Source organism: Danio aesculapii, chromosome 1, assembly GCF_903798145.1.
Source record: "Danio aesculapii chromosome 1, fDanAes4.1, whole genome shotgun sequence".
Lineage (NCBI taxonomy): Eukaryota > Metazoa > Chordata > Actinopteri > Cypriniformes > Danionidae > Danio > Danio aesculapii.
In genome coordinates, this window is record NC_079435.1 from 54,842,892 (window position 1) to 54,858,912 (window position 16,021).

A 16,021-nucleotide genomic window follows, 5' to 3' on the forward strand; every position below is an offset into this window, starting at 1 on the left:
GGAATCAAACGCCAGAAATAAAATTCCGCCCTTCTTTGGTAACGTACAAAGCGCAAATGAGTTTTGAGGCACTTAAAGCACTTTAGCTAATTCTTTTATGGAGTTCGAAGACATATTAAACCCATGACACAGTAAATCCAAGCGTGGGGTTAAGTGTTTATTGTTCAAACGCTTCAGAGCAGAGATACAAAACACGCTTTGATGCTCTTCAATGGATCTGTGTTGTTCGAAGGATCATGTCAGGATTCACGTGGTTTAGAGGCTAATATATAAAAATAGTTTATTATCACTGTCAATTCTGTGTCAGTCGACGAGGCTCCCATTGCTTCCAACAACCTGAAAAACATATTTAGGATCATTAGAAAATTAAGTAATTATTTTTAAAAGGCAATTCATTAATATATACATTAATCAGTGCTGGGCAAAAAATTATCACATCCAAAATAAAGTTGGATATCAGTTTTAACATAACTTAAATGTGTGTACTGTGTATATTAGTTGTGTATATATAAATACACACATGCATGCATATATTTGAGTAAATATTTATATTTAAATAAAATGTATGTGTATATGATACAAATTGGTGACATGGTGGCTCAGTGGCTAGCACTGTCACCTCACAGCAAGAAGGTTGCTGGTTCGAGTCCCAGCTGGGTCCACAGTGTATGGATATTTCCCAGTACTGGGTTGCAGCCGGAAGGGCATCTGCTGTGTAAAACATATGCTGGATAAGTTGGCAGTTCATTCCGCTGTGGCAACCCCTGATGAATAAAGGGACTAAGCCGAAGGAAAATGAATGAATGAATGATACAAATTCATTAATTCATTCATTTTTTCGGCTTAGTCCCTTTTTAATCTGGGGTCACCACAGCGGAATGAACCGCCAACTTAAACAGCATATGTTTTGCACAGCAGATGTCCTTCCGGCTGCAACTCATCACTAGGAAACACCCATACACACAATACACTACAGACAATTTTAGCTTACCCAATTCACCTGTACCGCATGTCTTTGGACTTGTGGGGGAAACCAGAGCACCCGGAGGAAACGCGGAGAGATACAAATTATGTATGAATATAAAAATCTATCTAACAAATTATTTTGTATAGTTTTGTTTCTAGGTTTGTGCAATACATAATAAATATATATATATATATATATATATATATATATAACACACACACATATATTGCCAAAACAAAGTTTGATTTTGTATGTGATCAATCAAGATTAATCCTTGCCCAGTACTAGTCAATTATTTACTTTTACCTATCAGTGATGGTCTTGGAGAGTTTCTTGGCCTCAACAGGATCTTTTTCCAGGAAACCTTGATAAGTGGAGAAAGTTTCAACCAAGCCTATGAACTTTGACAATGGCATAATCCTCCTACTCTTCAGACATTCATGCCTGTGAAAACAAACACAGCCACTCAAGTGTGAATATTATAGAAGTGTTTTTTATAGCATGCAATGATATGAAATGACCAAAACTGAGCATTTTAAGTATTTAGGCCCTATATTATTATTACTTGGTTGTGTACTGTAGTTTTTCGTAATTGTAATTAATAATAATAAAGCTTTGCCACATTCGCAACGCATTTTTCTCAGCACTTAAAGCGTTTTACACATTTGAAGGAGGAATCTACTGCAGCTACCAATGTGCAGCTCCACCCTAATAATTCAATTTAGTTATATACACAGAGGGGCAAAATACATTGGAATGTATTTTATAATAAAAAACCAAACCCCTCAGTTATACATGTATCAAATAAACTACAAAATACAGCAGCTACAACAAGTATCAAAATGAAATACTGTATTTTGTATTTTGAAAATACTACAAAATACTTTTACAAGGGAGCAGGAAATTTCTTCACAAACCTTCCATCAATGGGCATGTTCGATCAATCCCTTCACCATTAAACTGGCTTAAGGAAGTAAACAAAGTTTCACAGCAACAGTGCTTCTCAGTTAAAGTTAGATTCTCTGCCAGCTCATTCACCTCTACTCCTGTACATGAGGAGGTATTCATAAACCTTTGTTTCTCTTTGATTTGAGTATACGTTTTGTACAAATTTCATACAGAAAGTTCTATTCTTGAGTTGGATCAGTATATACAGTATATATCTTTATTGTGTTTCCATCCATTGCATGACCAGTAAAATTGACACCATCTCTTAACAGTCTTATATGTTTTAAATGTGATATATGAAGAGGTTATTTTATTTTTTGCTCACATAATTTTTTTAATAAATTTAGATTGTTTATAGAAATCTTTAATACGTAACGTAAAAACATGATTTCTCTAAAAAAAATAGAGTTATCAGTTTTTGCAAATAAACTCTTCATATACAGTTGAAGATAAGACTTTCTCCAGAAGAAAATTTCCTTGCTCTGTTAAACATAATTTGGGAAAAATAAAAAAAGAAACAAAAATTCAAAGGGGGGCTAATAATTCTGACTTCAACTGTACATCCAGCTGCTGCCGTGTAACGGGTGTCTGGAGTTTTTGACCAGTCTGTATAGACTGGAGTATTATTATATTTGTGTCTAATATACTAAATTGTGCCACTGACATCTTTAGAGAGACATTTTTCCTCTTCATTAACTATACAGTGAACCTGCAGATCAACTATTGGCATTAGAAGTATTGTAGGAATCGCCACTGTAGGACTTATTTTATTGTTGTTAATGTCTTATTTTCTTAGCATCTATTGTACATCAGCCATCCATCTAAAACTACTATTAATTGTGCAGTTTACTCATTCTACCAAGAGTTTTTTAATTCTTCTTTAACTGGAGGAGTCTCGGTTTTATCCCCTTACCAGTAGTCCATCTTTAGATGTTTTTTTATTTCTAAACTTCCTCTGCATTTCCGCGTGCAGCACTGAGACTGAGAATGCTTATGTGCTGTAGGCTCCATATTCCTGTTTTTTGACTGATACTTTATTTCAACTAATTTCTTAAGCAAAGATGCTAATTCGTTGTCCACTACACTGCCATTAAATATTACTGGTCTTAGCTTTGTGCAGTATACTATTTTCAATGATTGTGGACTGGCTCCCAAATCTACCCATGCCATTCGTCTGTTATTTTCTTTAATCCATGCGCCAAGCATTGGCCACCTTCTGTAATATTAATCAATTTTCTGTTCTGATCTCAAGCCTAGGAAAATAACCGAGAAAGCACCAATCAGAGGCTGCATTTTTGTGATGTCATCATGTAGACTTATTACAAAGTATTTTACAATTTTTTAAAAAATACAAAAATGCAAGACACTAAAGTATTTTGATACAAAATGTTCACCCATTTTCATTAACCCCATAAAATACAAATTACAAAATACTATTTTGTATTTGAAATACATATTAAATACTGCCCATCCCTGGTTATATATTTGCCTTTACATACCGGTCAAAAATGAACTCTTTTTTTATGCTTCAAAAGACTGCAAAAATAATTAAAAAGGAATAAAATTAGTGATGGCAAAGCTTAATGTTTAACACAGAGGGCACACTCAATGGATACAACAGAATAAAAATACTGTAAACTTTACATAATGTTACATGCTTTATTTTTGCTTTACTTGTTACATGATTTGCTATAAAATAGAATAGAATAAAATTAAACAAATTTAAATTACTCACTATAAATACACTTACTATATTGCCAAAAATCAAGATTAAAATTAGGAAAATAAAATAAAATAATAAAAAATAATAACATAAATAATAAAAAACTAAAACACAGACTTACCACTCTTTATCTGCATATGAAATAGAATCATAGATGTTCTTGTAGACTTGGATGGAACTGGACCCAATATAAGCTTTCCGGTAAGGATGCAGAGCTGCATAGAACTGAGAGCAAAAACAATGAATAAATGAGTGAATGAATAAACAAACGAATGAATGAATGAGCAGATTGCACTCAGGAGCTGTAGTTCTATAAAAAACGAATCAATTAAAATTGCGTATCACAGGTCAAGCTGGTGGCCTCATATCAAATATTTATAAAATGGTTTTCCTGAGCAACAACCCATGAAGCATGTATTTATAATCTCTTTAACCTCTTCACAGATTTTATTGAGTTTTGAGGTGCTTTCTCCATATTCCAGCTCAAAGTCCATGGTGTAGCTGAGCAGAGCGAGACATCCGCCGGGTTTCAAAATCCTGTCCACCTCCTGCAGAAAACGCGAATGGTCAAACCAGTGAGCAGCGGACATGGAGGAGACCAAGTCGGCAATACTGTCCTCAAACGGCAGATCTTCTGCAGGGCTCTCTCTGTGGACAAACAGATCAGTGGATATAACATACCATATCTTAGCCAATATCCAATCTATAGCTTATCCAATAACTCACCTAATTATCCCAACTTGTATAGTTAACAAAATTAAACTGCACTTTCAGCTGAATACTAGTATACTCTCAAAAAGAAAAGTACAAGACCTGTCACTGGGGTTGTACCTTTTCAAAAGGGGCACATTTGTACTTAAAGGTTCCGTATTAGTACCTCAAAGGTATATATTAGTATATAGGTAAACATTTGTACTTTTAGGTATTAATATGAACCACTGAGGTATTAATATGAACGCTTTTGGTAAAAAAAATCCTTTTGAAAGGGTACAACCCCAGTGACAGCTCTTGTACTTTTTTTCTGAGAGTGCATCTTGCAAAATAACTAGTAAATATTATGTAGTGTCATCATGGAATTTAGTTATTAGAAATGTGTCTCACTTTGGAAATACTTTTAAATCCTTTAAATATCATGTAAAAGAGACATATACAGTTGAAGTCAGAATTATTAGCCCCCCTTTGATTTTTGTCTGAACATTATCAGTACTTAGTAGCTTAACCACAAGTTTGCAGTTTTTTATTTTGTTATTCATTCATTCATTTTCCTTCGGCTTAGTCCTTTATTTATTAGGGGTCACCACAGCGGAATGAACAAATTTAGCCAATTTAGTTAATTTAATTTACTTATAGCACATATCTTTGGACTTGTGGGGGAAACTGGAGCATTCTAAGGCAACCCATGCCAACACGGGGAGAACATGCAAACTCCACAGAAATGCCAACTGGCCCAGCCGGGACTCGAACCAGCAACCTTCTTGCTGTGAGGCAACAGTGCTAACCACTGAGCCACTGTGCTGCCTTATTTTGTTCTTGATTTATTTTATTTTATTTTAATTGTTTGCCCAATGATTGAGTGCCTTAATTACCTTAATGACAGAGTGAGTGAATGAATAAATGTCATATTTTTTATTTTGGCCTAAATCTGACTTCAACATTTTACAGCATTCATAATCAACCATGTAACATGCAATATCTTGATATTCTTAAAGTATCTAGTCAGTAAATTGAATTGCCATATACAGTGATGCACTCATCATACTATGGTAAGTCTGTAGGTCTCGGTGGTATTTTCATACCTGTAACATATATTTGCTGCATGATCTTTGTCACTGGCGATCTTCAGCTGAGCTGGACTGATGTCTGTCCCAACCACAGTCATGAAGTACGGGGCGAGGAGCTCAGTGCCCTGTCCTGACCCACAGCCTACATCCACAGCCAGATCCAAATCCTCATTGATCTGTTCAGACAGAGAAATAACAAAGACATGCTGGTGGGTTTTCTAAAGATAACTTCACTGCATCGAGTGGAACTAATTATCAAAAAATAATAATTAGTCACTCATTCTGTCTCTTCCCAAACCAAGGTCATTTTCTTTCTTCTAATGTAAGGCTACTTTATATGCAAGACATTCAGAAGCAAGCTCCAGATGTACAAAAATAATAAATTAATTAAACTGTATGCTTTGAAGTTATATCATCTGATAAATCTAGCATGTTGTGCCATTTTTTTTCTTGTTTCATTTATAAATAAAGTTTTAAACCTGTACAAATGTAGGTACAAATATTTTTAACCGTTTAAACATGTAACATTCTTGCCATTTTAATAATGTAGCAATTGCAAACTTGAATATGATTAAATAAATAAATACTTCAACATGAACATGAACCCTAAAAATCCCTTTATAGCCTATAAGTTGTAACAAAGCAATAAATGACCTATTTACCTACTTTCTGTAGCCTATATTTCTTAGCATTTTCTGATAAAAATAGGTATCGTCAGATCTACAGTAAATGTTTTATTAAGTTTATAAGTTAAAGGTACACTCTGCTTCACAGGTTTTGCTACAGCTTAGTAAAGTTAAAACATTGTCAGAATACGAAAGTGCTGAGTCATTGACAAGGCTTTTCCAAACACGAATCTATGTAACATACTCTTTTTCGTAGGAAGTTCAGCACTTCGTCTATGAGTTCCTGAGGAGGAGAAACCCGGTGTAGCTGGTAGGATTCTGCATGATCTTTTCCCTCAAAATGTCTCTGAGCCATTTCTCTGCTGGAGCCGTTGTAAGTCAACCTACAAGACACAGTATCTGCCCCTACGGTCATTCATTAACAACTTTTGACTTCTGTCACTTTGAGTGAATTCCTGATTGACTTTGTGACAAGGCTACTATAAAATCACTTTTAACCTATTATCGGCATAAAGCTAATCAAAATGTTGTAGTCTATGAGTCGCTGGATGAGTATAGTAGGCTACTGTAATATGTAAACACTGATTGCTTATTGTCGAGTACTTATTACAAACTAATAGCTGCTTAGTTTCAATACAGAGCTACAGTTTCAGAACTAGTTTATTTAAACCCCGAAGAGACACATTTCTAAAATTCCGGCCAGGAACTAAAACTTTACAAATGCTTTAGGACACTGTTTTCGTAAAAAGTACAAAATAAATCATACCAATTGTAGTAGTAGTAATAAAAGTGGCACGTTTCTCTTTTGGAATATGTTTAAAAAGCGTTAAAATGTGTAGCTACATATTTTAATTGCTGTTTAATTGCTTTTAATTGCTGTTCTTTTAAAAATGCTTTACATATTCAATGTATGTGGAAGGCTTCGATAGTTTTATTTTTCTCAGTCAAAACTTTAAGTAATTGTCTGAAAGACATAAATTGTCTTTCCAAAAACAAAAAAAAATTGCTGAAGTAAAATGCTACAATAAAAAGATAAATATGTGATATGAACAGCAGAGGGCGCCATCAGACAGCACAATCCCTTCAGCACTAGTACAGTTTACTAAAACATGATGTTCATAACACATAGACAGAGACTACAGCATGATTGCATTTTTAACCATAACCAACCAATTACTTCGAATTCTGTTTGGTTTTTAATACTGACAATTTTCAAGCACAATCTTAATAAAATATACTGTATTGTTTTAAATATTTGAGCCTTATTGTACTCAATATTACACTTAATATTTTGGACTAGTTACATCCTATGATGTACTCATAATAACTTCCATTAAACTGTAGGCTAAACAGTTATCGAAGTGTTATAAAATATGTTGGTGCAAGGCGACACTATTTTCCTAATAGTTCATTTTTCTAGTACTAAAAGGAAAATTTATTAGTATTAACAAATTACTTTAAGCAAATCACAATTAACCACAAAAAGTTAAAACATTTAGTTATCAAATGCATTTAATACCCAAAGCCTAAGAGGAAGACCAAGCAACTCATCATAAAGAGGCAATACACACAAGAAGCACTACTAATACATAATTTTTGATACTATTAGAAAAATACAGAATATGGAAGGGGTAAGAAGCTAAAATGAATATTATTTTTTAAATAAAATTAAGTGCTCTTCTATGAAACAAGTCTTTCTGCAGAAATATTACAGGAGTATTGAATATTACTGTACTGTATAGGCCAGTGTTTCCCAACCCTGTTCCTGGAGGCACACCAACAGTACATATTTTGGATGTCTCCCTTTTCTGACCCATTAACTTCAGGTGTTGGAGTCTCTTCTGATGTTATGATAAGTTGATTCAGGTGTGTTTGATTAGAGAGAGGTTAAAAATGTGTACTGTTGGTGTGCCTTCAGGAACAGGGTTGGGAAACACTGGTATGGGGAATACAAAGTGAAAATAATCTGGAGAAACAAAACCGTAAATTCAAGAGCTTGATACTACTATCACATTAAAATACCAAACGTAACTATTTCAAAGACAGAAAATAAAATAAAACACAGTTAAACATACCTCTCACTCATTTTTGACCATAGATATGGATTATTGGTAAATAATTGTTAACTTTAATTTAAGGTGATGTAGTTACACAAGTTCCTACTACAGTAATTACAATAAATTATGCATAATTACATGTAACTAACACTAAACCTAACCAAAATTATATATAGTAAGTGCACTACCAGACAAAAGTCCAGTCGGTTATCCAAGTTAAGAACAACAAATAATAACTTGACTGCTAGTTGATCATTGGTATCAGAAGTGGCTAATATAAAGCCAAAGGCCTCTAGATTACGCTTATTTTACCAAAATAAAATATGATCATGCCTTGATTTTTAATTATTTAATTATGACAGTAAGGTCTGACTTTGCTTTGCTTAGAAATAATGTCCAGTATAGAATATAAAGTCACGGTGCAGTGGAAAAAGAATGAATATTGTGTATGACTCCCATGAGCTTGGAGGACTGAATCCATACATCTCTGCAATGACTCAAATCACTTATTAATAAAGTCATCTGGAATGACAAAGAAAGCGTTGTTGCAGGACTTCCAGAGTTCATCAAGCATTCTTTGGATTCATCTAAAATGCCGCCTCCATCTTACCCCAGACAAGCTCAATAATGTTTATGTCTGATGACTGGGCTGGCCAATCTTGAAGCACCTTGACTTTCTTTGCTTTCAGGAACTTTGATGGGGAGGCTGAAGTATGAGGAGCGCTATCCTGCTGAAGAATTTGCCCTCTCCTGTGGTTTTAATGTAATGGGCAGCACAAATGTCTTGATACCTCAGCCTGTTGATGTTGCCATCCACTCTGCAGATCTCTTGCATGCCCCCATATTGAATGTAACCCCAAACCAAGACTTTTCCTTCACCAAACTTGACTGATTTCTGTACGAATCTTGGGTCTATGTGGGTTCCAATAGGTCTTCTGCAGTGTTTGTGATGATTGGGAGTTCAACAGATGATTCATCAGAAAAACTGACCTTCTGCCACATTATTTGTTGCTCTTACAACTGGAATCGACTACAAGACTTTTGTCAGGTAGTGTATATGTAATTAATTAATATTACTCAGTATAGTTAATTGAATAGTTACACTGTAACTACTGGACCTCACTTTAAAATAAAGTGTAACAAGATTATTTGACATGATTAGGTTCAGGTCTTCTGAATGAAACATCCTTTAACTATTAATCATAATCTTTAATTTGAAACACAGTAGTCATATGCGTTCAACAAAAATACAAATATAGCTCTTTCTAAACCTCACCAAATCAACACATCACAGACAATCTGTCCAGTGCAACAATAGTTGTACCAGATTAGATTTGGTGCGCACAAATTGGCTGTATGATATTATCAGCGCCGCCCATTTACTGAGCACTCTGATGACTTGTGTTTGGCCATCAAGTGATCTGCTCTGTTGACTTGACAGCTGCTGGACCGTCAATAAGTCAGGATGCTGGTCATTGGGCTGCCAATTCCCTAAGCCACGCAGGTTTAAGGGTTTTAATTATTCATTGGTCACACGTCTGGTCCATACACGAATCAATCAGAGCGGCCTGTGTTTGGATGGGTTTATAGGTGTCAGGGCAGAGAGGCCTGGACCAGTGCACCTCAGCACTGCACCGCCCTGCAGATAAAATCAATCACTGCTGATCACATCAGTCTTTGCGTCCACTGCTACACCTGTCAGAGATAAACACACACAGAGAATACACAAAAAGAGCATGCACTTTATGTTTGGGGTCAGTAATGTACTTTAAACTAGTGTTGCAAATAGTTTTTATACTGTAGGTGCGATTATATTTTCAAGTTTTTGAAGTGTATTGCAGGTCATATGAGTAAATACTCAAGATTAGGTAAAACACTCAAGTAAGTGCAGTCCACTGTTAATAGTGTAGCACTTTTAGAGAAAGTCCATTTTTATGGAAGCATGTTTCCAACTATGAATAAATGAATGAATCAGATTTTCCAATCAGATTCCAAAAGTAAAAAAATGAATTAATGAATGAATGAATGATTCAGATCTTCCAATCGAATTCTGGATGGAGAAAAAAACTTTAAAAAATTACCTTTTAATTGCAGACATATTGAGCTATTAATGAATGAATGAATGAATTTATTAATTGGATTTTTCATTTGGATTTTGGAAGTAAAATAAGAATTAAAAAACAAATTACCCTTTAAGAACAGACGTGTTGAGTTATTAATGAATGAATGAATCAGGTTTTCCATTCGGATTCTGGAAGTAGAAAAAAACAACAAAAAACTAATTACCTTTTAAAAGCAGACATGTTGAGCTATTAATAAATTAATGAATGAATGAGATTTTCCATTTGGGTTCCGAAAGTAAATAGAAAAATGTTTGTAAAAAATTGCTAATTACCTTTTAAGAGCAGATATGTTGAGCTGTGAATGAATGAATTTTATTTTTTTATTCGTATTCTGAAAGTAAAAAATATACAAAAAACTAATTACCCTTTAAGAGCAGATATGTTGAGCTATTAATGAATGAATGAATGAATGAATGAATGAATGAATGAATGATACAGATTTTCCAGTTGGATTCTGGAAGTAGAGAAAAACAACAACAAAAACGAATGACCTTTTAAGAGCAGACATGCTGAGCTATGAATGATTGAATGAATAAATCAGATTTGTCATTTGGATTCTGAAATTAAAAAAAAAAAAGAATTACTTTTTAAGAGCAGACATGTTGAGCTATGAATGAATGAATAAATTGGATTTTTTTTTAATTCATATTCTGGAAGTAAAAAATATATAAAAAATGAATTACCTTTTAAAAGCAGACATGTTGAGCTATTAATGAATTAATGAATGAATGAATCATACTTTTTATTCACATTCTGGAAATAAAAAAATATATATTTTAAATTAATTACCTTTTAAGAGCAGACATGTTGAGCTATTAATAATGGACTGAATGAATGAATGAATGACTGAGATTTTCCAGTTGGGTTCTGAAAAAAAATGATTGTAGAAATAACTAATTACCTTTTAAGAGCAGACATGTTGATCTATGAATAAATGAATCAGATTTTTCATTCGGATTCTGGAAGAAAAAAAAAATTACCTTTTAAGAGCAGACATGTTGAGCTATTAATGAGTGAGTGAAATGAATGAATGAAGGCATGAATGAATCAGATTTTTCATTCAGATTCTGGAAGTAAAAAAACAAAACAAAATTAATTACCGTTTAAGAGCAGACATGATGAGCACTTAATGAATGAATGAATGAATAAAATTTTCTATTTGGGTTCCTGAGGTAAAATTATTTTAAAATGAACCAATTACACTTTGAAAACTCTCTTAATTAATTCCTTGTAAGATGAAACCTTGTAGTTAATAATTCTTTTTGCAAAATCTTGCATGAATTTAAATACATTATCTTTCTGTTTCTAAAGATGTTTGTGACTAAAATATTATTTTAATAAATATCTCCAGATATGTCAAATGCACCAGAAAATGGAGTGTACTCATATATGCTGAGCACTGCATATGTAACATATTTGCCATAGTTTTATTCTTAGTTTCACTTTAAATATCTAAACATTTAAACTGAAATATGGAATTGTGGGTGGCACAGTGGGTAGCGTTGTCACCTCACAGCAAGAAGGTCGCTGATTCGAGCCTTGGCTGGATCAGTTGGCATTTCTGTGTGGAGTTTGCATGTTCTCCCCGTTTTGGCATGGGTTTCCTCCGGGTGCTCCGGTTTCTCTAACAAGTCCAAAGACACTATAGGTGAATTGGGTACGTTCAGTGTACCCGTAAAAAAAACACAGATTTTTTATGTCCGTAGTGCATGTGTGTGAATGAGAGTGGATGGGTGTTTCCCAGTGATGGGTTGCAGCTGAATCCGCTGCGTAAAACATGTGCAGGATAAGTTGATTGGATGGGATGGGTTGGTTAGTTGGTTGGTTGATTGGTGCATGGATAGACAAATGGATGGATGGACGGATTGAATGGGTTGGTTGGTTCGTTGGTTGGTGGATGGATAGATGGATGGATGGGATTGGTGTGGTTGGTTGGTTGGTGGGTGGACAAATAGACGGATGGATTGATGATGGATTAAATGGGTTGATTTGTTGGTTCATTCTGCTGTGGTGACCCCTGATTAATAAAGGGACTAAGCTGAAAAGAAAATGAATGAATAAATGAATGTGGAATTGTTTTACAGTCTATGATGACAATTTTCCACAGTTAATGCTATTTTAAACCAGACAAGTTTTGTGTTATTGTTATTATTTTTTGTTACATTTACACTGTTAACAGTTTCCTGTAGAATCTAAAGTTACTTACTGGCAAACTGTCAATCATTAAATCAATCACAGCAAAAATACTGTATTCACATTAACAGCTGTATATGCATTGAATATGCATTTACAGTATTGTGTATATCGGTATTTTCACAATGTAACTGCAGTAATTTTCACAGTGCATATCTGTCCTACAGTAAAATACAATTCAGATCACAGTTAAATACTGTGTAGTTTGCAAAAATCATTAAAAGTGTACCTGCTTCATCAAACCAGATGTTATTCATTTTGCTTAGGTACAATCAGCAGATCGGCCTTTTCCTACATCTGACTAACTTTGTTTTTATTAAAGAAAACATTTTTGAAGGACTGTAAGAGAGGGTTACATGCACACATGCTTTTGTTTTATACTTTTATTAAACCCTTTTACTCATAAGCATAGGCTCACAGGCCTTCAAATAACAAAGTGTCCTTTAGCAGTGTATGTTTTAGAAATACGAGAGTCATCAGACCTTGTATAAAGATGCCTGATTCTTTCACACTGAAATGCAAAAGAACTTTACAATCGACAACACAAAACAGCAATTTCACAAGTAATGTCGTTTCCATTCAGCCTTTATTTTTTAATGTGTTCCTGAATGATGCCACCCTTCATAAAGATCGACGTCATCATCATGAACGTTAAAATAGGACAATAACTTTTTATTGCAAAGACTTCATTCCTGAGTGCATAAAGCACTATTTTTCAAATAACTTTCTCAAAGGCCAGTTTTATGAATACATTAACATCAAAACTAATGGCCAATATCTTGATGTTCCTCTGGTTATTGCCACCGGAACATTCATATTTGTTCATATACAGACACTCCAAAAAGCCAGTCGTGCAAGAAGAGAAAAACGTCTTTCTAATGAGCAGGCTCATATTAGATGCTCAGGGTTAGTGATTTGAACAAACTGCTTTGGCTCGCAACTCAAACTGATACTGATCTGGGTGATTTGTCAAATTGTGAAACTTTTTATTACATTTATATTTTCATAGCTGAAGATGGATGGATGGGTGAGTGGGTTGTGGATGGGTGGGTGGATGGATCGATGGATGAATGCATTGGGTGGGATGGATGGATGATTGGTGGGCAAACGGATGGATGGATGGATGGATGGACATTTTAGATGGATGGATAGATGGGTAGGTGGATTGGATGGATGGTTGATGGACAGATGGGTGGATGGATGGGTTAGTTGGTGGGTGGACGGATGAACGGATGGACGGATGAATGGATTGAATGGGTTGATTGATCGGTTGGTTGGCTGGTTGGTGAACAGATGGATGGATGGATGGATGGATGGTTGGTTGGTTGGTGGATAGATAGACAAATGGATGGATGGATGGATGGATGGATGGATTGAATGGGTTGGTTGGTTCATTGGTTGGTGGATGGATGGATGGATGGATGGGATTGGTGTGGTTGGTTGGTTGGTGGATGGACAAATGGACGGATGGATTGATGATGGATTAAATGGGTTGGTTTGTTGGTTGGTGAATGGATGGATGAATGGACAGATGGATGGATGGATGATGGATTGAATGGGTTGGTTCGTTGTTTGGTGGACAGATGGACGAAAGGTTGGACGGATGAATGGATGGATGGATAGGTTGAATGGCTTGGTTGGTTGGTTGGTTGGTTGGTTGGTTGACGGATGGATGGATGGGTTGAAGGGGTTGGTTAGTTCGTTGGTTGGTTGGTGGACAGATATATGGATGGATGGTTGGTTGTTTGGATGGTTGCTTGTTGGACGGACGAGTGGATGGATGGATGGGTTGGATGGTTTGTTGATGGATGGATGGATGGATGGATAGATGGATGGTTAGTGGATGGATGGTTGGTTGGTTGGTTGGTTGGATGGTGGGTGGATGGATGGATAGATGGATGATGGATGGATGGTTAGTGAATGGATGGATGGGCGGTTGGTGGATGGATAGATTGATGGACTGATGGATTAACGGACTGATGGATGGATGAATTAATTGATTCATGGATGGATGGAATAGACTGTTAAAGGAATAGAACTGGATAGAATATAACTTTTGCTGAATGAGACATGTAGCCTACAGGTTTCATCACTACATTTGTTTTCTCTTAGTATTTATAATCCATGTTGTTAACAATGAATGCCACTCTAATTTATGATTCTTTTTATACCTAAAAAACCCTGTATCTCCTATAGGGAGATATTAGCTTTGATTGTAATCCATAAAACCCACAAGAGTCCTTACAGAGAGAGAAAGGTTATTGTGTTTCATGCTTCTGTCAAGCAGTTTAATTTTGCTGTAACCAAGTATAATTACGAGTGCTAGATTATTAAACAAATTACTCATCATCTTTTTAAACGCAATTGATTAAAGTGAAATGCGATTAAGATTTGTTTGGGGTAAAAATATAAATCCTGAATCAGCCGTTCGCAGGTAAATGAGGATAACGATTAGAGTGCAGATGTGGTTGCTTTGATTAATGTGGGTTTGTCAATGGCCGTCTCTCTCTCTGCTGTCATCCCAACCATTATGTTCTGATTTAAGCCATGCTGCAAATTCCTCCTGATTCTCATTTAGCGTCACCTCGAAGCCCAGCGTCTGACCGACCCCTAAATCTGACCTTGTTAGTATGACTGGCTCTAGAGACGTCCGTGCGTGCGTGTTTGGCCAGAGAAAACAGTGCGCTGCAACATTTAAGCCCCCTTTTAATTACTGCCCAACACCCCATAATGACAATTAAATGAGATGCAGTGGCAAAGGCATATATCAAAGTCATTGAGCAATGGGGGAAAGAGAGATCTTTGTGCGTCATTTCTTGATTGAGAAGCCCGAGTGTTTATTCGATCATATTGAGACTTTGATTGACAGAACACATCAAAATGTATGACACCTATGAAATGATGACCACTTGCAAGGACAATTAAAGAGTAATTATATGCAAACCTTCCTTGCAAAAAAAATAAACTAAGTCAATGACTGGAGGTTTTGCAGAAATTCACAATGCAGTGAGGATATTTTTTTAGGTTCTTAACTGTTGATGTCATTTGCTTCTAAGTTAAACTGTCAGCTTATTTTATTTGAACTATTAGAATTTATATAAATAATATAGTTTAAAAATGCATATAGATGAACTAAACTTGATCAGTAATGACTTTATGGCTATGGTTACCATGAACAACAATTGTGAATGTCAAACATAACACATTATCAGGATAAATGATGACAACATGTATTAAACATTAAACATACTACACACTAAAACATACATTAAATGTATGTACAGGACTATAACAATACATTTTAAATTAATTTCAAATATATTTTTCCAGAATATGTTTTTTCAATTATTGTATTAACATTAAAAAATATATGTTGTTTTTAGAAGGTAATTTTATAGTTGTATGAAAAAGCATGTACTGCGAATACATCATATAAAACCGCATTAGATTAAAAATAATAATACTAATGCTAAGAAATACTGAAATAATGTCTGTCTGTATATATATATATATATATATATATATATATATATATATATATATATATATATATACATACATACACATACACACACACACACACACACACACACTCACCAGCCA

General features: G+C 34.8%; 1 protein-coding gene across 1 annotated transcript; it reads right to left on the minus strand.

The window, feature by feature from the left end:
• Positions 1 to 136: 136 nt before the first annotated feature.
• On the minus strand, positions 137 to 6,475 carry si:ch211-93g23.2 (uncharacterized protein LOC100005086 homolog). The gene is made up of 6 exons (XM_056463040.1): positions 6,290 to 6,475; positions 5,435 to 5,595; positions 4,073 to 4,286; positions 3,760 to 3,863; positions 1,274 to 1,411; positions 137 to 336 (listed from the first exon to the last, which is right to left on the minus strand). Exons 1-6 carry the CDS (start codon positions 6,458 to 6,460, stop codon positions 240 to 242), a joined length of 885 nt encoding a protein of 294 aa, XP_056319015.1. The 5' UTR covers positions 6,461 to 6,475; the 3' UTR covers positions 137 to 239.
• Between the last annotated feature and the right edge of the window lie 9,546 nt (positions 6,476 to 16,021).

Bases quoted from the DNA above. Each gene is read 5' to 3' on its own strand.
- si:ch211-93g23.2 (XM_056463040.1), bottom strand. From the start codon at position 6,460: ATGACCGTAGGGGCAGATACTGTGTCTTGTAGGTTGACTTACAACGGC. The intron at 4,287-5,434 runs GTATGAAAATAC...GTTTGTCCACAG, and splicing joins GCAGCAAATATATGTTACAG to AGAGAGCCCTGCAGAAGATC. The intron at 337-1,273 runs GTAAAAGTAAAT...TATGTTTTTCAG, and splicing joins TCCAAGACCATCACTGATAG to GTTGTTGGAAGCAATGGGAG.